Source organism: Salmo salar, chromosome 24, assembly GCF_965601325.2.
Source record: "Salmo salar chromosome 24, fSalSal1, whole genome shotgun sequence".
NCBI classification, from domain to species: Eukaryota; Metazoa; Chordata; class Actinopteri; order Salmoniformes; family Salmonidae; genus Salmo; species Salmo salar.
Genome location: NC_138314.1, coordinates 9177210 through 9198715, shown reverse-complemented (window position 1 = coordinate 9198715; position 21506 = coordinate 9177210). Strand labels below are relative to the sequence as shown.

The following is a 21506-nucleotide window of genomic DNA, read 5'->3' as shown; positions in this document are numbered from 1 at the left end:
CTGAAATGAACATGTGAAAGCTTGTGTGTGTCTTATAATGGTGTCACCATGTCAACCAAGGGTTTGAATGACGCAGACATCCAGTGCTATCCCATTGTGTGGCACCACACCTTATCAGTCAAAGAGGAAACCTGCATGACCTGTAAAGTGTTGTGTAGATCCACATGGTAGTGCAGTTTGCCCAAGGAATCACCTACTATTTTATTATGTTGATCTTATGTTGATTATGTTGATGCCATTAGTTTTTTTGTTTGTTTTATTTCACCTTTATTTAACCAGGTAGGCCAGTTGAGAACAAGTTCTCATTTACAACTGCGACCTGGCCAAGATAAAGTAAAGCAGTGTGACACAAACAGCAACACAGAGTTACACATGGAATAAACAAATGTACAGTCAATAACACAATTGAAAAAGTCTATATACAGTGTGTGCAAATGGCGTAAGGCAATAAGTAGGCCATAGTAGCGAAATAATTACAATTTAGCAAATTAACACTGGAGTGATAATGTGCAGATGATGATGATGATGTGCAAGTAGAAATACTGGTGTGCAAAAGAGCAAAAAAAGTAAATAAAAACAATATGGGGATGAGTTAGGAAGTTGAATGGGCTATTTACATATGGGCTGTGTACAGCTGCAGTGATCTGTAAGCTGCTCAGATTGCTGATGCTTAAAGTTAGTGAGGGAGATATAAGTCTCCAACTTCAGTGATTTTTTTTTTTTTTTTTTTGCAATTCGTTCCAGTCATTGGCAGCAGAGAACTGGAAGGAAAGGAGGGCAAAGGGGCTCTTGGCTTTGGGGATGACTAGTGAGATATACCTGCTGGAGCACGTGCTACAGGTGGGTGTTGTTATGGTGACCAGTGAGCTGAGATAAGGCAGAGCTTTACCTAGCAAAGACTTATAGGTGACCTGGAGCCAATAGGTCTGGCGACGAATATGTAGCACGGGCCAGCTGACGAGAGCATACAGGTCACAGTGGTGGGTGGTATATGGGGCTTTGGTGACAACGGATGGCACTGTGATAGACTGCATCCAGTTTGCTGAGTAGAGTGTTGGAGGCTATTTTGTAAATGACATCGTCGAGGATCGGTAGGATAGTCAGTTTTACGAGGGTATGTTTGGCAGCGTGAGTGAAGGATGCTTTGTTGCGAAATAGGAAGCCGATTTCTAGATTACATTTTGGATTGGAGATGTTTAATATGAGTCTGGAAGGAGAGTTTACAGTCTAGCCAGACACCTAGGTATTTGTAGTTGTCCACATATTCTAAGTCAGAACCGTCCAGAGTAGTGATGCTAGTCGGGGGTGCGGGCAGCGATCGGTTGAAGAGCATGCATTTAGATTTACTAGCGTTTAGGAGCAGTTGGAAGCCACGGAAGGAGTGTTGTGTGGCATTGAAGGTCGTTTTGGAGGTTTGTTAACACAATGTCCAAAGAAGGGCCAGATGTATACAGAATGGTGTCGTCTGTGTAGAGGTGGATCAGAGAATCACCAGCAAGAGCGACATCATTGATGTATACAGAAAAAAGAGTCGGCCCGAGAATTGAACCCTGTGGTACCCCCATAGAGACTGCCAGAGGTCCGGACAACAGGCCCTCCGATTTGACACACTGAACTCTGTCTGAGAAGTAGTTGGTGAACCAGGCGAGGCAGTCATTTGAGAAACCAAGGCTGTTGAGTCTGCCGATAAGAATACAGTGATTGACAGAGTCTTGGCCAGGTCGATGAAGACGGCTGCACAGTACTGTCTTTTATCGATGGTGGTTATGATATCGTTTAGTACCTTGAGCGTGGCTGAGGTGCACCAGTGACCAGCTCGGAAACCGGATTGCACAGCGGAGAAGGTACAGTGGGATTTGAAATGGCCAGTGATCTGTTTGTTGACTTGGCTTTCGAAGACTTTAGAAAGGCAGGGCAGGATGGATATAGGTCTGTAACAGTTTGGGTCTAGAGTGTCACCCCCTTTGAAGAGGGGGATGACCGCGGCAGCTTTCCAATCTTTAGGAATCTCGGACGATACGAAAGAGAGTTTAACAGACTGGTAATAGGGGTTGTAACAATGGCAGGGGATCATTTTAGAAAGAGAGGGCCCAGATTGTCTAGCCCAGCTGATTTGTATGGGTCCAGGTTTTGCAGCTCTTTCAGAACATCTGCTATCTGGATTTGGGTGAAGGAGAAGCTAATGGTCACATTTGTGTGTTCTTTGTTCTGATTTATTTATTCAATTTGCCGTGGTAACATTATTTGCCCTCGGCTCAACTCAAGTGATTTCAAATCAAATTTTATTGGCCACATACACATGGTTAGCAGATGTTTTGCGAGTGTAGCGAAATGCTTGTGCATCATCTAACAATTCCACAACAAATACATAATACACACAAATGTAAGTAAAGGAATGGAATAAGAATATATACATATATGGATGAGCAATGACAGAGCAGCATAGGCTAAGATGCAATAGATAGAATACAGTATATATACTGCTCAAAAAAATAAAGGGAACACTTAAACAACACAATGTAACTCCAAGTCAATCACACTTCTGTGAAATCAAACTGTCCACTTAGGAAGCAACACTGATTGACAATACATTTCACATGCTGTTGTGCAAATGGAATAGACAACAGGTGGAAATTATAGGCAATAAGCAAGACACCCCCAATAAAGGAGTGGTTCTGCAGGTGGAGACCACAGACCACTTCTCAGTTCCTATGCTTCCTGGCTGATGTTTTGGTCACTTTTGAATGCTGGCGGTGGTTTCACTCTAGTGGTAGCATGAGACGGAGTCTACAACCCACACAAGTAGCTCAGGTAGTGCAGCTCATCCAGGATGGCACATCAATGTGAGCTGTGGCAAGAAGGTTTGCTGTGTCTGTCAGCGTAGTGTGCAGAGCATGGAGGCGCTACCAGGAGACAGGCCAGTACATCAGGAGATGTGGAGGAGGCCGTAGGAGGGCAACAACCCAGCTGCAGGACCGCTACCTCCACCTTTGTGCAAGGAGGAGCACTGCCAGAGCCCTACAAAATGACCTCCAGCAGGCCACAAATGTGCATGTGTCTGCTCAAACGGTCAGAAACAGACTCCATGAGGGTGGTATGAGGGCCCGACGTCCACAGGTGGGGTTGTGCTTACAGCCCAACACCGTGCAGGACATTTGGCATTTGCCAGAGAACACCAAGATTGGCAAATTCGCCACTGGCGCCCTGTGCTCTTCACAGATGAAAGCAGGTTCACACTGAGCACGTGACAGACGTGACAGAGTCTGAAGACGCCGTGGAGAACGTTCTGCTGCCTGCAACATCCTCCAGCATGACCGGTTTGGCGGTGGGTCAGTCATGGTGTGGGATGGCATTTCTTTGGGGGGCCGCACAGCCCTCCATGTGCTCGCCAGAGGTAGCCTGACTGCCATTAGGTACCGAGATGAGATCCTCAGACCCCTTGTGAGACCATATGCTGGTGCGGTTGGCCCTGGGTTCCTCCTAATGCAAGACAATGCTAGACCTCATGTGGCTGGAGTGTGTCAGCAGTTCCTGCAAGAGGAAGGCATTGATGCTATGGACTGGCCCGCCCGCCTATTCCCCAGACCTGAATCCAATTGAGCACATCTGGGACATCATGTCTCGCTCCATCCACCAACGCCACGTTGCACCACAGACTGTCCAGGAGTTGGCGGATGCTTTAGTCCAGGTCTGGGAGGAGATCCCTCAGGAGACCATCCGCCACCTCATCAGGAGCATGCCCAGGCGTTGTAGGGAGGTCATACAGGCACGTGGAGGCCACACGCACTACTGAGCCTCATTTTGACTTGTTTTAAGGACATTACATCAAAGTTGGATCAGCCTGTAGTGTGGTTTTCCACTTTAATTTTGAGTGTGACTCCAAATCCAGACCTCCATGGGTTGATAAATTGGATTTCCATTGATTATTTTTGTGTGATTTTGTTGTCAGCACATTCAACTATGTAAAGAAAAAAGTATTTAATAAGATGATTTCTTTCATTCAGATCTAGGATGTGTTGTTTAAGTGTTCCCTTTTATTTTTTTGAGCAGTGTACATATGAGATGAGTAATGCAAGATATGTAAACATTATTAAAGTGCCTAGTGTTCCATTTATTAAAGTGGCCAATGATTTCAAGTCTGTATGTAGGCAGCAGCCTCTCTGTGCTAGTGATGGCCTTGAGATAGAAGCTGTTTTTCAGTCTCTCGGTCCCGGCTTTGAGGCATCTGTACTGACCTCGCCTTCTGGGTGGTAGCGGGGGAAACGGGCAGTGGCTCGGGTGGTTGTTGTCCTTGATTATGTTTTTAGCCTTCCTGTGACATCGGGTGCTGTAGGTGTCCTGGAGGGCAGGTAGTTTGCCCACGGTGATGCGTTGTGCAGACCGCACCACCCTCTGGAGAGCCCTGCGGTTACTGGCGGTGCAGTTGCCGTACCAGGCGATGATACAGCCAGAAAGGATGCTCTCAATTGTGCATCTGTAAAAGTTTAATGGTTTTAGGTGACAAGCCAAATTTCTTCAGCCCACTGAGATTGAAGAGGTGCTGCTGTGCCTTCACCATACTGTCTGTGTGGGTGGACCATTTCAGTTTGTCTGTGATGTGTACGCCGAGGAACTTAAATCTTTCCACCTTCTCCACTACTGTCCTGTCGATGTGGATGGGGGGGGGGGTGCTCCCTCTGCTGTTTCCTGAAGTCCACGATCATCTCCTTTGTTTTGTTGACGTTGAGTGTGAGGTTGTTTTCCTGACACCATACTCGGAGTCCTCACCTCCTCTTTGTAGGCTGTCTCGTCGTTGTTGGTCATCATGCCTACTACTGTTGTCATCTGCAAACTTGATGATCGAGTTGGAGGTGTGCATGGCCACACAGTCATGGGTGAACAGGGAGTACAGGAGGGGGCTGAGCACGCACCCTTGTTGGGCCCCAATTTGAGAATCAGTGATGTGGAGATGTTGTTTCCTACCTTCACCACCTGGGGGTGGCCCGTCAGGAAGTCCAGCACACAATTGCACAGGGCGGGGTTGAGACCCAGGGCCTCGATCTTAATGATGAGCTTGGAGGGTACTGTGGTGTTGAATGCTGAGCTATAGTCAATGAACAGCATTCTTACATAGGTATTCCTCTTGTCCAGATGGGATAGGGCAGTGTGATGGCGATTGCATCGTCTGTGGACCTATTGGGGCAGTAAGCAAATTGAAGTGGGTTTAGGGTGACCGGTAAGGTAGAGGTGATATGATCCTTGACTAGTCTCTCAAAGCACTTCATGATGACAGAAGTGATAGTGATAGTCATTTCGTTCAGTTACCTTTGCATTCTTGGGTACAGGAACAATGGTGGCTTTAATGGATGTAAGTTTTATCCAGGGAAACCCGGTGCTTGAACATGTACAGCCAGTTCAGGGCATATCCTGTAGGCTTACTTGTACTCGTATCTAAATTATATATGGAAATCTAGTGTTGAATGGCCCATGCATCATCCCCTTTTCTGGGTGTAGTGATGGCCCTGGGGATTTGTGCCATTAACGGGAGCTGCTCCACTAAGACGATGGCATTTTTCCGTTTGAGCAGAAGCCCATCCTCTCTCCTCCGTGACCCGGTAACCGAGGAGTGAGTCAATTCGTTAGTAGCCAAACAGAAGACGGTCCTCCCCACTTCGATAGCCTCCTTTCGGCGAGGAAGCACAAGTGTATTCTACCGGAGTTCTTCACCGAAGACTTTAGAAATCTGCCACACCCCCTTTGAATCAGATATTGTTTTCTCGAAGGAGAAAAGCATGCAAACATTTAAAAACGATATGCTACTTATCCATTTACAACATCATTTGTTTTGATAGCTATATACATTTTGGAGGGGATTCCACCCTGTGAATGTAATTTGCCTGATGACGCGCGATTGGTGAGAGTCTCATTTCATACAAGCGTATTTTCGTCCACTTTCATGCTCTTCGCAGTCTTTCCTCGATTACCTTTGACCTTATTCAAAAGAATGCCAGATACGAGAGAGGATGCAGGAGTTGAGCAAAGGCCACTGTTTCCCTCATAATAAACACTCTTCTGTTAAAGACGCACTGCAGTCAAATGTGATTTCCATGTGTTTTATATACATTTCCACACTGAGGTTGGAATAATATTGTGAAAATTAGTGTAAACTGTTTTAAAAAGACTGCCTGAAAATGTCAGTCTGTTTTTGTGGGATGGAGTTTTGGCCTGCCTGGTGACATCACAATGCGATAAATTAGTTAATAGACCAATAAGAAATAGTTCCAAACCTCTGCTAATAACTGCTAGTTTTTAGTTTTCCCCTTCCAAAGAGAAATTGCTCTTTGCTAAGAAGCTAGAAGCTTTTGTTTCTTTTTGACCATTTGAATTGAAAAAAATCACAGTAAGGTACTTCATTTTTACCCAGAAATGATTTGATATTGAGATAAAAACAGTTGTATTGGACTTTTTCCCCCAAAACCAGTCAGACATCATTTGAATGTTAAAGCTCAATATTTAACTTTTTGGGCGACCTGACCAAATTCACATAGAAATGTGAACTATAGATCTCACTCATTGCAAGCAAGTCTAAGTGGTAGATCTGTTCTATGTGTGCTATTTCTGTGCTTCCTATAAAGTTTCCTTTTTGCATCAAACAGCTGAAAATACAATATTTTTGGTTATGGAAAATATATTTCACAGCGTTTTAGATGGTACAATGATTCTCTACACTAGCTTGTTTTGTCACATAAACTGGTGCCGACAGAGATGGCCACCTCGTTTCGCGTTCTTAGGAAACTATGCAGTATTTTTTGATTTTTTTTTAATGTATTATTTCTTACACTGTTACCCCAGGAAATCTTAAGTCTCATTACATACAGCCGGGAGGAACTATTGGATATAAGAGCAACGTCAACTTACCAACATTACGACCAGGAATACGACTTAATACGACCAGGACAATGGATTGGATCCTAGCAGGCGACCCAAAACAATGTCGCCGCAGACAGAGCGGTCTTCTGGTCAGGCTCCGTAGACGGGCACATCGCCCACCGCTCCCGAGTATACTACTAGCCAACGCCCAGTCTCTTAACAACAAGGTAGACGAAATCCGAGCAAGGGTTGCCTTCCAGAGAGACATCACAGATTGTAACATTCTCTGTTTCACGGAAACATGGCTCACTCGGGATACGTTATCAGAGTCAGTACAGCCACCTGGTTTCTTCACGCATCGCGCCAACAGAAACAAACATCTCTCTGGTAAGAAGAAGGGCAGGGGTGTATGCCTTATGATTAACGAGTCGTGGTGTGATCATAACAACATACAGGAACTCAAGTCCTTTTGTTCACCTGACCTAGAATTCCTTACAATTAAATGCCAACCGCATTATCTACCAAGAGAATTATCTTCGATTATAATCAGTCGTGTACATCCACCCCAAGCAGACACCTCGACGGCCCTGAAAGAACTTCATAGGACTCTATGTAAACTGGAAACCACATATCCTGAGGCTGCGTTTATTGTAGCTGGGGATTTTAACAAGGCTAATCTGAAATCAAGGCTCCCTAAATTTTATCAGCACATCGAATGCGTGACCCAGGCTGGGAAAATTCTGGATCATTGTTACTCTAACTTCCGCAACGCATACAAAGCCATCCCTCGCCATCCTTTTGGCAAATCTGACCACGACTCCATTTTGTTGATCCCAGCGTATAGACAGAAACTAAAACGGGAAACGCCCGTGCTCAAGTCTGTTCAACGCTGGTCCGACCAATCTGATTCCACACTTCAAGATTGCTTCGATCACGTGGACTGGGATATGTTCTGGATAGCGTCGAACAACATTGATGTATACGCTGATTCGGTGAGCGAGTTTATTAGCAAGTGCATTGGTGATGTTGTACCAACAGCGACTATTAAAACCTTCCCCAACCAGAAACCGTGGATTGATGGCAGCATTCTCGCAAAACTGAAAGCGCGAACCACTGGTTTTAATCAGGGCAAGGTGACCAGCAACATGACCGAATACAAACAGTGTAGCTATTCCCTCCACAAGGCAATCAAACAAGCTAAGCATCAGTATAGAGACAAAGTAGAGTCGCAATTCAACGGCTCAGACACGAGAGGAATGTGGCAGGGTCTACAGTCAATCACGGACTACAAAAAGAAAACCAGCCTCGCTGCAGACACCGATGTCTTGCTCCCAGACAAACTAAACAACTTCTTCGCTCGCTTTGAGGACAATACAGTGCCACCAACACGGCCCGCTACCAAAACCTGCGGACTCTCCTTCACCGCAACGTGTTAACCCTTGCAAGGCTGCCAGCCCAGACGGCATCCCCAGCCGTGTGCTCAGAGCATGCGCAGACCAGCTGGCTGGTGTGTTTACGGACATATTCAATCAATCCCTATCCCAGTCTGCTGTTGCCACATGCTTCAAGAGGGACACCATTGTTCCTGTTCCCAAGAAAGCTAAGGTAACTGAGCTAAACGACTATCGCCCCGTAGCACTCACTTCCGTCATCATGAAGTGCTTTGAGAGGCTAGTCAAGGATCATATCACCTCCACCCTACCTGACACCCTAGAGCCACTCCAATTTGCTTACCGGGCTGACCCCAGGTGGTGAGGGTAGGAAACAACATCACCACCCCGCTGATCCTCAACACTGGGGGCCCCACAAGAGTGTGTTCTCAGCCCTCTCCTTTACTCCCTGTTCACCCATGACTGCGTGGCCATGCACGCCTCCAACTCAATCATCAAGTTTGCAGACGACACTACAGTGGTAGGCTTGATTACCAACAATGACGAGACGGCCTACAGGGAGGAGGTGAGGGCCCTCAGAGTGTGGTGTCAGGAAAACAACCTCACACTCAACGTCAACAAAACAAAGGAGATGATCGTGGACTTCAGGAAACAGCAGAGGGAGCACCCCCCTATCCACATCAACGGGACAGTAGTAGAGAAGGTGGAAAGTTTTAAATTCCTCGGTATACACATCACGGACAAACTGAAATGGTCCACCCACACAGACGGTGTGGTGAAGAAGGCGCAACAGTGCCTCTTCAACCTCAGGAGGCTGAAGAAATTTGGCTTGTCACCAAAAACCCTCACAAACTTTTACAGATGCACAATCGAGAGCATCCTGTCGGGCTGTATCACCGCCTGGTACGGCAACTGCTCCACCCACAACCGTAAGGCTCTCCAGAGGGTAGTGAGCTCTGCACAACGCATCACCGGGGACAAACTACCTGCCCTCCGTGACACCTACACCACCAGATGTCACAGCAAGGCCAAAAAGATCATCAAGGACAACAACCTCCCGAGCCACTGCCTGTTCACCCCTCTATCATCCAGAAGGCGAGGTCAGTACAAGTGCATCAAAGAGACTGAAAAACAGCTTCTATCTCAAGGCCATCAGACTGTTAAACAGCCATCACTAACATTGAGTGGCTGCTGTCAACATACTGACTCAAATCTCTAGCCACTTTAATAATTAAAAATTGGATGTAAAAAATGTATCACTAGTCATTTTAAACAATGTCCCTTTATATAATGTTTACGTACCCTACATTACTCATCTCATATGTATATACTGTACTCTTTACCATCTACTGCATCTTGCCTATGCCGTTCGGCCATCGCTCATCCGTATGTTTATATGTACATATTCTTATTCATTCCTTTACACTTGTGTTTATAAGGTAGCTGTTGTGAAATTGTTAGATTACTTGTTAGCTATTACTGCATGGTCGGAACTAGAGGCACAAGCATTTCGCTACACTCGCATTAACATCTGCTAACCAGGTGTATGGGACCAATAAAATTTGATTTGATTTAGGCAAACTATCAGAATTTTAGCAACCAGGAAATGGCAGAGCGATATCTGTATAATGCACCTTTTTTAAAGCTTACTTATCTTGGAAGTGTCACATGGCAGGCTTTGCCAGATAACACTGTGTATCCCGTAGTCTGGAACTTTCTACACGGTCTGTTCTGTTGGACTTTGTAGACTGCCGGTTTGAGATGGAGAAGTCTCTTCTCAGCTACACGCTGCGCACAATACTTGTTTGTATTTTGGAATACTTTTAAGTAAAGTACTTCCAATGGACTGAATTTATAGTTTCAGGCATGTAGGATGATCTTGCATTGTGTGGATCTTTTAGAATCAGTTGGTTTCTTGGTGTCTCCAGTGATGGGAAAGAGACCAAGGGTTCAGCTCGTCTTCCTCCCCCCACCCTTCTAGGAATGTAAAGGGACTGCTTCACATGGCTCTAAATGTTGTCTTGTTTTACTAGTACTTAGGCCTACATCATGTTAGGCTGAATCTTAAAGAGCATTGTGTCTCATGGGTTAAATAAAATGCCCCCCCCTGCTTATAATATATTGCATGACGGCATAGCTATCCGCTGGTTTAGTTTGCAGTAGACTGTTTGAATGGAAATCTGACATGGACATGGTGTACATGTCAGTCAGCAATCCACTTGTGTTGAGTATTGGCCTAATTGTTCTAGAATGGAGCTTTGTTATCTGGCTTGGCATTCTGTGTCTTCAGGTTGTAATTTTATTGAATAGAGAGATGTCAGGATAGTAACCATAGCCTCATGTAGCTGTTCTCTGTAAATGCCATTTATCCTTAGCTCCCTCCCTCTTAATGGGTATCATTGGTTGACCGATCCAGTGTTGGTCCTTAATCTGTCTGTGTGTATCTTAATCTTTCCCTCCCGCTTAGCAGCAGGCATGTCGGCTTGGGAACGGTAGACTGATATTTAGAATGCAGGTCATCTTGAATGGGAAGACTTTGAGTAGGACTACATGGGCTATTAGTTGTATAACTGAATTATTATAATAGTGTCTTCATTATAATGACTGTCCCTGTGTGCACGTGTGCCACGCACTCCAGTGAATGAGTGCTTTGCTGTTCCCTGCATGCTGACTGTCTGTATTTCCAAATGGCACCCCATTCACTATTTAGTGCACCAGAGCCCTATGGGTGAGGAAGACTGACTGATGGCCATTGTACTGTCAACACTCCATCCCTTGTCTTCCAATGAGATACTGACCAAGAGGAGAGAGAGAGATGCTGATTAGACTCATTTCACTTCAACAATACAGCCTTTCATTCAGGGCTGGTATATTGTATATGACCCATCCACTTTGGTCACAGAGTATTTGAATATGGTACATGCTTATTTATTAGAGGGAAATGGGGTGATCTAGGACTAGATCATGTAAATGTTATGACCATTTAAGTCAAGAGAGTAAGATTGAGATTTAAGGGATGTTATTTCATGTGGATCATCCCGTCCAAGAAAACTACTGTAGGACTGCCTGAACGTTTAGTGCTATACGGAATTCTTGGGACATCCCTACCCTTAACCTAACCATAACCCTGAGCTAACCCGCACTCTTTTACATTTCTACTTCAATTGGGTGACGTCATAGTTGGATGTCCCAAGGATCCCCGATAGCAAGAACCACTGTCTTACCTCTGTCACAGCACTGATCTCTAACCTCTGACCTGTGTGTTTCCTCCTCCAGGACGGCTACAGGAGCTCAGAGAGACATGGAGTTCAGGGATCTAACGGCCAGGGCCGGACTCTGGTATGAAAACTTCATGAAGAATGCAGGTGAGGATCCATCACTAACTGCTGTCCAGCGATGCATAGATTTTTAGTTTTGGTATTAAAAAGGTAAATGCGCAATTCCAGTGGAAGCCAGAGGATAACGCATAAAAGCATTATGCAACATTCTCTTCCATTGTGTTACTTGGTGGAAACGGACAGATATTGACTCTTCATCTAGCCATGGTTGGTCTTTTGGGGTTGATGACATGGCGCTGGTAATTACAAGCCATGGGAATCGACTCTAAATCTAACCCCTTAAACTTGTTCATATTGGTGCATCTCAGTTGAATGGTTGGCTAGATAACTCAATACATCATGCTATGTTGAATCACACTCAACCTTTCTCTGCTTTCCAGACCCCAGGACAGAAGACTGGTTTCTCATGTCGTCGCCGCTCCCCCAAACCATAATAATCGTGGCGTACATCTACTTTGTCACCCGGCTGGGGCCCAGACTCATGGAGAACCGCAAGGCCTTCCACCTCAAAGAAGTTCTCATTTTCTACAACTTCAGCGTGGTCGCCTTGTCCCTCTACATGTGCTATGAGGTGGGTCTCTTTCTCAATGGACTTCTGACAGGCTCTAGTGTTTGTTACTGCCTCGTCAAGCAATACCATCTTGTTTAGCAGCAAACTCAACAATCGTGATTTCTAATTTGTAATACTTTACACTACATTCTTTAGTTTCAATGTGGAGACAATGCATTTCAGTTGGCGTCTAGTCTTTGTTTAAAGGAGAGCAAGTGCAACAACAACTGTGTTGTGATTAGGAGTATGTTTTAATGAATTGTCTCTTACTGTAGTATGTGATGTCGGGCTGGGGGACGGGCTACACATTCCACTGTGACCTAGTGGACTACTCGGACTCGCCGCAGGCAGTGAGGGTAAGAGCTGTAGAATGTGGCGCAACCTGCTACAGTACAGGCAGAGATCTTCAAACTACTAGTACTGGTAGTTCCTTTGTCTCTAACACCCATTCACCTGTGGATTCCTCCACTGACTCTAGAATGCTAACAAACTGTTGGAACAAAGAATCATTGAGAGCAGGCCATTCCATAGCCGTGACTCACACCAAGTTTTCTGTGTTGCATAATGTCATTAGTCGTGTGGTGAGGCCTGTTAGGTCACCACCATTTTGAATTTAATGGTTTTGCTTATCTGTAAGAAATATAATTATTCCTGTCTTGCTACAAATAACCTCGCTCTCCTCCTTTTAGATGGCTGGGACGTGTTGGCTCTACTACTTCTCAAAGTTCATAGAGATGTTGGACACAGTAAGCTGATTCCCTTTAGTACAGCTTTCTGACTGTTTGTGTCTCGCTTGTTCAGTTGTCTGTTTTTTTTCTTTGTCTTGTTCTGTTAAAGGCCCAATGCAGCTGTTTTTATATCAATATGAAATCATCTCTGGGTAACAATCAAGTACCTTACTGTACTTGAAGCAGGAAGCACCAGTGACTAGATCAATACAAAAGTGGTCAGATGAAGCAGATGCTATGCTACAGGACTGTTTTGCTAGCACAGACTGGAATATGTTCTGGGATTCCTCTGATGGCATTGAGGAGTACACCACATCAGTCATTGGCTTCATCAATAAGTGCATCAATGACGTTGTCCCAACAGTAACGGTATGTACATACCCCAACCAGAAGCCATGGATTACAGGCAACACCCACACTGAGCTGAAGGCTAGAGCTGCTGCTTTCAAGGAGTGGTACTCTAACCCAGAAGCTTATAAGAAATCTCGCTATGCCCTCTGACTTACCATCAAACAGGCAAAGTGTCAATACAGGACTAAGATCAAATTGTACTAGACCGGCTCTGACGCTCGTCGGATGTGGCAGGGCTTGCAAACCATTAGACTACAAAGGGAAGTACAGTCGAGAGCTGCCCAGTGACACGAGCCTACCAGATGAGCTGAACTACTTAAATGCTCTCTTCGAGGCAAATAACACTGAAACATGCATGAGAGCACCAGCTGTTCCGGAAGACTGTGATCACGCTGTCCGCAGCCGATGTAAGACCTTAAATAGGTCAACATTCACAAGGCCGCAGGGCCAGATGGATTACCAGGATGTGTGCTGCGAGCATGCGCTGACCAACTGGCAAGTGTTTTCACTGACATTTTTGACCTCTCCCTGTACGAGTCTGTAATACCAACATGTTTTAAGCAGACCACCATAGTCCCTGTGCCCAAGAACATTAAGATAACCTGCCTAAATGACTACCGACCCGTAGCACTCACATCTGTAACCATGAAGTGCTTTGAAAGGCTAGTCATGGCTCACATCAACACCATTATCCCAGAAACCCTAGACCCACTCCAATTTGCATACCGCCCCAACAGATCCACAGATGATGCAATCTCTATTGCACTCCACATTGCCCTTTCCACCTGGACGAAAGGAACACCTATGTAAGAATGCTATTCAGTGACTACAGCTCAGTGTTCAACACCATAGTGCCCTCAAAGCTCATCAATAAGCTAAGGACCCTGGCACTAAACACCCCCCTCTGCAACTGGACTTCCTCACAGGCCGCCCACAGGTGGTAAGGGTAGGTAGCAACACATCCGCCATGCTGAACCTCAACACAGGGGCCCCTCAGGGGTGCGTGCTCAGTCCCTGTTCATTCATGACTGCACGGCCAGGCATGACTCCAAAACCGTCATTAAGTTTGCCGAAGACACAACAGTGGTAGGTCTGATCAACGACGAGACAGCCTATAGGGAGGAGGTCAGAGACCTGGCCGTGTGGTGCCAGGACAACAACCTCTCCCTCAACGTGATCAAGACAAAGAAGATGATTGTGGACTACAGGAAAAAGAGGACACAGCACGCCCCCATTCTCATCAACGGGGCTGCAGTGGAGCAGGTTGAGAGCTTCAAGTTCCCTGCTGTCCACATCACCAACAAACTAACATGGTCCAAGCACACCAAGACAGTAGTTAAGAGGGCACGACAAAGCCTATTCCCCCTCAAGAGACTGAAGAGATTTGGCATGGGTCCTCAGATCCTTAAAAGCTTCTACAGCTGCACCATCGAGAGAATCCTGACTGGTTGCATCACTGCCTGGTATGGCAACTGCTCGGCCTCCGACCGCAAGGCACTACAGAGGGCAGTGCGTACAGCCCAGTACATCACTGGGGCCAAGCTTCCTGCCATCCAGGACCTCTATACCAGGCGGTGTCAGAGGAAGGCCCTAAAGATTGTCAAAGACTCCAGCCACCCTAGTCAAAGACTGTTCTCTCTGCTACCGCATGGCAATCGGTACCGGAGCACCAAGCCGAAGGTCCAAGAGGCTTCTAAACAGCTTCTACATCTAATCAAATAGCTACCCAGACTATTTGCATTGCCCCCCCCCCCCCCCCCCCCCCCACTCTCCCTCTTTTACAATGCTGCTAGTCTCTGTTGTTATCATCTATGCATAGTCACTTTAATAACTCTACCTACATGTACACAGTACCTCAACTAACCGGTGCCCCCGCACATTGACTCTGTACCGGTACCCCCCTGTATATAGTCTCGTTGTTTTACTGCTGCTCTTTAATTACTTTTTACTTTTATTTCTTATTCTTATCTGTATTTTTTTTAACTGCATTGTTGGTTAAGGGCTCGTAAGTAAGCATTTCACTGTTAGCTCTACACCTGTTGTATTCGGCGCATGTGACTAATAAAATTTGATTTGTAATAGGTTCCCATTAATTTGAGCAAAAATAGCTTTTTAGCTAAATTACTTCTCAAGCAATAATTTTACTAGGACTGTCTGTAAGTGGTCTGAGTGGGGAGAGAGAAACTGAAAAATAGCAGTTATTGGCAAAGCGGTTTGGAACACTCTTCATTGGTTTATTCACCAATTTACTGCATGGTGATGTCACCATGGAAAGCAGACACTCCCGCCCGTTCAAACCTGCTGATTGAGAAGGTCCTGTGTAGATTGTAAATTCAACCAGCAACTTTTAGGAAATTACACTGATCACATTTTTTTCACACTTTTACAGTGTTAGTTTCATCAGCTGTTGTACAATATGATATAAACCACAGGAAGAAACAGAATTCTGACTGCACTGGGCCTTTAAGTTAAATGGCTGAATTCTCCCTTCTTTCAGATCTTCTTTGTTCTGAGGAAGAAGAACAGTCAGATTACGTTCCTCCATGTCTATCATCACTCTATCATGCCCTTTACCTGGTGGTTTGGGGTCCGGTTCGCTGCAGGTACAGTATACAAGTGCTTGAATTGGTACAGTGACTGTATTAGCACGTTGGTGTCCTGGTCCTATAAGAGATCTTTGTCACCTCCCACGAGCCGGGTTGTGACAAACTCATTCTTATGTTTAATAAATGTATTGTGTGTGTGTGTGTGTGTGTGTGTGTGTGGCAGGCTTACAATGATGGCAAAAAACAACATTTAAGAGTGCGCTGACCCTGGTGCTAGAGGGGGTACGCAGCTGGAAGTTTAATGTTTTTGAAGGGGTACGGGACTAAAAAGTTTGGGAACCACTGCTCTATAGAACAAAAAAAATCATAGCTGCTAATTGCTCATCTCGTTCTCTAGGTGGCCAGGGGACATTCCATGCCCTGTTGAACTGTGTGGTCCATGTCATCATGTACTCCTACTACAGCCTGTCTGCCCTGGGCCCCGCCTACCAGAAGTACCTCTGGTGGAAGAAGTACCTCACCACTATTCAGCTGGTACGTACTGCACTGCACTAGTGTGGGAATTGAACTTGAATTTGAATCAGAAGTCATACGTTTTTATGAACAAGGATATGATTATGTTAAAAACAAGTCATATTTGACCTTCCTCTGTCTGTCCTCAGATCCAGTTTGTGATCGTTACCACCCACATCTGGCAGTACTTCTTCATGAAGGACTGTCCCTACCAGTTCCCCATCTTCATCTACATCATTGGCCTCTATGGCCTGGTCTTCCTCCTCCTCTTCCTCAACTTCTGGTACCACGCCTACACCAAGGGAAAGAGGCTTCCCAAGGTACTTCAGGCCAAAACCTGGGCCCACCCCTACAACAAAACCAACGGCGAAATAACCAATGGGAATGGTTTCCACTGTGACAAGGATAAGTGACAGGAGATCAATCAATCAGGCTCACGATCAAGGGTCGATCTCATTTGAATATGAGCCTATTCATGAACTGAAATTAGACATGGAATTTAGAGTACTGAGGTGTATTCACTAGGAACCAAACGGATAGGTACCTACCTGAATTTGTCTAATAGAAACTGTCTTTTTCCATTGCAACATTTTTTGGACTAATGATTACATCCCAGGTTAGGTATGCAGGAGTTTTGTTTTCCAGTATAAAAGTCACTGCACTATTGAACTGAAAGAGAATTGACCCCTCACCTCTGGACCTTCTGATATTTTCTTTTCTCTCTGCTACAGCAATCTCTCAGAGTTATGACCCAAAGCTCTACTGGACTTTTTGTATTAGATATTTTAAAGTTTTATACCTGTGCTTTTCTTTCCTGTTCAGGGTGAAAGCACAAGTTGAGTGTTTTTTTTAAATATTTTTTTATTTTATAAATAGATTGTATTTGTTAGACGTGTGTTAGGTTAGCCAATGTTGGGGCAGTTCAGTAGCTTTGTCCCACCAGCCCAAATGACCTCTGCTGTTTAGAGTTGGTGCTGAACCTCTCTAGCTTTGGCTGTAGAATTCAGCTTTATAATGTGACCTTGCTTTCAGCTGGTTTCTATATTTCAATACCTGTACTTTTTTATAATTTTAATACATTGTCTGTGCATTTAATTGTAAACATTTGATATATTCTGCTACTGAAAGTCTAGCAGGATTTTGTATGAGTATGTGAGCCATCTTCCATAGTTGAGGCCTGATGTATTTCCTGGGTCTGGTCACATGGCTGGGAAAAACTCTGGGCCCTACCCATAGTACACCTGTAATGGTGGAAGGATACAGCATAACCATTTTGCCAGTAAGAACCGATGTTTACATGTATACTGAGTGGAGTGTATTGGTGTTGACACCACCCCCCCCCCCCCTTTTCATAAATTCCGCACCCATTTCTCTCTGGTTTGAGTCACAGCCTCTACTGGTGCTGAGAAACTTTGGATGCCAACCTGCTCGTACTGTTAAAGAGCTGTAGGCCTACTTGAATCTCATTGAAATCTGTCTGTATTATGTCCAACAGAAGTGACGGTGTGACATTTGAAGCCAGAGAGAAAAGCGTGGCACTGTTCTTGCAGTAACTGGAGCAGAGTGCACATTTCGCTTTAGCTCTGTCGCAAGCAAAGAACGACACATTTAAAAAAAAAACTGTAGCCATTGTTTACCACTGCATGCATATACGTTTTATATCCACTCTTCCAAATTGAGTTCAGTCCTGATGCCATGCTTATGACAGTTAGTATGCTTTCTCACTGGGTGTGTTCACATTTGGTTTTTCGCCTCCGCGCTCTGCTCAACAGGTGATTGAGGACACAGCATTAGCTAAGTGTAGGATGGGCCTCCACAGGTGTAGTAAAACCCCAGTGCGTTGGGTGTAGGCTGAGTCCAATAAGCAACAGCGATCTAGCTGATTTTAAATGTATTTGCTGATGTTAGTTCTAGTGTGAGCGTGTTATCCACATGGGTTACTGTTCAGTGCCTTTGTCAAAGCCCCTCCAGCTCCACGTTGTAGTTATGAGTGTCCTCCAGACGTGTCGCTAATTCCGTATAAAAACAGTAATGTGTAAAGTAATTATTTTTGTATTTATATAAAAATAAATGCTGTTTTATACATCACCTGTGTTCTATTCTTGGGGCTTAGTTTGTAGCAGTTCAAATATTTGCTTCAGCATATTTTACTGTTTTCAACAGTCATTCACCCATAACCAATGCTGGATATTAGAAGTAGTAGTATAACTTTTTGAAATGGGTGAATCTTGGATGGATGAATCTGGAGTCCACATTTTGACAATTTTAGACACTGGAATGATGAGAAGTAAAAAGCAGCACAGCTAACCTCAGAGGCACATGAACACTCCTCTGAGAACATATGAATACATTTTTTCCCACTGGGAGGTGCTTTGAAACAGTGTAATGTTTTACACTGGTCTGTAACTAGACTATAATTATTTCAATCAGTTTTTGTTCATTTAAACATTTTTTTATTCAGAATTGTCTTAACACTTCAACCTTTTCAGAACTGGAATTGTTTGTGGACATTGATTAGAGCCTGAGCTTTAATGCAACAAAATGACACTATGGGCCCAATTCAGACCTTTAAGGTGTGGCGGTGTGTACAGATACGCCATATTCTGACCTTGATTTAGGCTAATTCCACCACCTTTATGTGCGAGGAAACCATGAAGGTCTAGCGAACCTACCGGTTCCAAGCGGGAAAAGCATCTACTTTGGATTTGGAGAATGGTGTTATTTCTATCAAAAAAACTATTTTATTTGTCACATGAGCCACATACAACAGGTGTATACCTTACCGTGAAATGCTTACTTACAAGCCCTTAACCAACAATGCAGTTCAAGAAATAGCACTAAATATTTACACTGCTCCAAAAAATAAAGGGAACACTTAAACAACACAATGTAACTCCAAGTCAATCACACTTCTGTGAAATCAAACTGTCCACTTAGGAAGCAACACTGATTGACAATAAATGTCACATGTTGTTGTGCAAATGGAATAGACAACAGGTGGAAATTATAGGCAATTAGAAAGACACCCCCAATAAAGGAGTGGTTCTGCAGGTGGGGACCACATACCACTTCTCAGTTCCTATGCTTCCTGGCTGATGTTTTGGTCACTTTTGAATCCTGGCGGTGCTTTCACTCTAGTGGTAACATGAGACGGAGTCTACAACCCACACAAGTGGCTCAGGTAGTGCAGCTCATCCAGGATGGCACATCAATGCGATCTGTGGCAAGAAGGTTTGCTGTGTCTGTCAGCGTAGTGTCCAGAGCATGGAGGCGCTACCAGGAGACAGGCCAGTACATCAGGAGACGTGGAGGAGGCCGTAGGAGGGCAACAACCCAGCAGCAGGACCGCTACCTCCGCCTTTATGCAAGGAGGAGCAGGAGAAGCACTGCCAGAGCCCTGCAAAATGACCTCCAGCAGGCCACAAATGTGCATGCGTCTGCTCAAACGGTCAGAAACAGACTCCATGAGGGTGGTATGAGGGCCCGACGTCCACAGGTGGGGGTTGTGCTTACAGCCCAACACCGTGCAGGACGTTTGGCATTTGCCAGAGAACACCAAGATTGGCAAATTCGCCACTGGCGCCCTGTGCTCTTCACAGATGAAAGCAGGTTCACACTGAGCACGTGACAGACGTGACAGAGTCTGGAGACGCCGTGGAGAACGTTCTGCTGCCTGCAACATCCTCCAGCATGACCGGTTTGGCGGTGGGTCAGTCATGGTGTGGGGTGGCATTTCTTTGGGGGGCCGCACAGCCTTCTATGTGCTCGCCAGAGGTAGCCTGACTGCCATTAGGTACCGAGATGAGATCCTCAGACCCCTTGTGAGACCATATGCTGGTGCGGTTGGCCCTGGGTTCCTCCTAATGCAAGACAATGCTAGACCTCATGTGGCTGGAGTATGTCAGCAGTTCCTGCAAGAGGAAGGCATTGATGCTATGGACTGGCCCGCCCGTTCCCCAGACCTGAATCCAATTGAGCACATCTGGGACATCATGTCTCGCTCCATCCACCAATGCCACGTTGCACCACAGACTGTACAGGAGTTGGCGGATGCTTTAGTCCAGGTCTGGGAGGAGATCCCTCAGGAGACCATCCGCCACCTCATCAGGAGCATGCCCAGGCGTTGTAGGGAGGTTATACAGGCACGTGGAGGCCACACACACTACTGAGCCTCATTTTGACTTGTTTTAAGGACATTACATCAAAGTTGGATCAGCCTGTAGTGTGGTTTTCCACTTTAATTTTGAGTGTGACTCCAAATCCAGACCTCCATGGGTTGATAAATTGGATTTCCATTGATTATTTTTGGGTGATTTTGTTGTCAACACATTCAACTATGTAAAGAAAAAAGTATTTAAGATTATTTATTTCATTCAGATCTAGGATGTGTTGTTTAAGTGTTCCCTTTATTTTTTTGAGCAGTATATTTACTAAATAAAGTAAGAAATAGAGTAAAATAAAAAGCAACAATAAAACAAAGAGGCTATACACAGGGGGTACCGGTTAATTGAGGTCATTTGTACATGTAGGTAAGGGTAAAGTGACTACGCATAGATAAACAGCGGTACCGCTTGCTGTGCGGTAGCAGAGAAAACAGTCTGACTAGGGTGGCTGGAGTCGGTGACAATTTTTTGGGGCCTTCCTCTGACACCACCTAGTATACAGGTCCTGGATGGCAGGAAGCCTGGCCCCAGTGATGTACTGGGCCGTACGCACTACCCTCTGTAACGCCTTACGGTCAGATGCCGAGCAGTTGCCATACCACGCCGTGATGCAACCGGTCAGGATGCTCTCGATGGTGCAGCTGTATAACTTTTTGGGGACCCATGCCAAGTCTTTTCAGTCTCCTGAGGGGGAAAAGGTGTTGTCGTGCCCTCTTCACGACTGTCTTGGTGCGTTTGGACCAGGATAGTTTATTGATGTGGACATGTGACGTTTAGAACTCATACAGTAGGCCTACATTGGGCCTACTCACACAAAATCATTCAGAATATCTGGAGACATTTTATGTACCTCTTTTGGGTAAAGTAAAGAGGGAGGAAAATGTTACATGCCATATGTACATCAGAGTTTAAGTCACATTCTGAATCATCTTTATTTATGCATGAAGTGTAGAGGAGTATATTCCCCCATTATTAAACCAGAACCAATCTCCCTGGTGTAGGCCTATAAGAAACTTGGAATACTCTCCATTTTCCCCTATTAGTTTATGCATCAGCTAGGTTACTTTAAAAAAAGTG

General features: G+C 45.1%; 1 protein-coding gene across 4 annotated transcripts in view; it reads left to right on the top strand.

Moving 5' to 3' along the window:
- The window catches only part of LOC106585161 (very long chain fatty acid elongase 7), a 40929-nt gene extending 22575 nt beyond the window's left edge, over positions 1–18354 (top strand). For all 4 annotated transcript variants that reach the window (XM_014171065.3, XM_014171063.3, XM_014171064.3 and 1 more), the window contains 7 exons: positions 11517–11605; positions 11959–12149; positions 12404–12484; positions 12818–12874; positions 15705–15810; positions 16151–16287; positions 16416–18354. In XM_014171065.3, coding sequence (XP_014026540.2) covers positions 11517–11605; positions 11959–12149; positions 12404–12484; positions 12818–12874; positions 15705–15810; positions 16151–16287; positions 16416–16679 — 925 coding nt within the window. In that variant the 3' untranslated portion in view covers positions 16680–18354. The remainder of the gene's footprint in view (positions 1–11516; positions 11606–11958; positions 12150–12403; positions 12485–12817; positions 12875–15704; positions 15811–16150; positions 16288–16415) is intronic.
- Positions 18355–21506: the final 3152 nt, after the last annotated feature.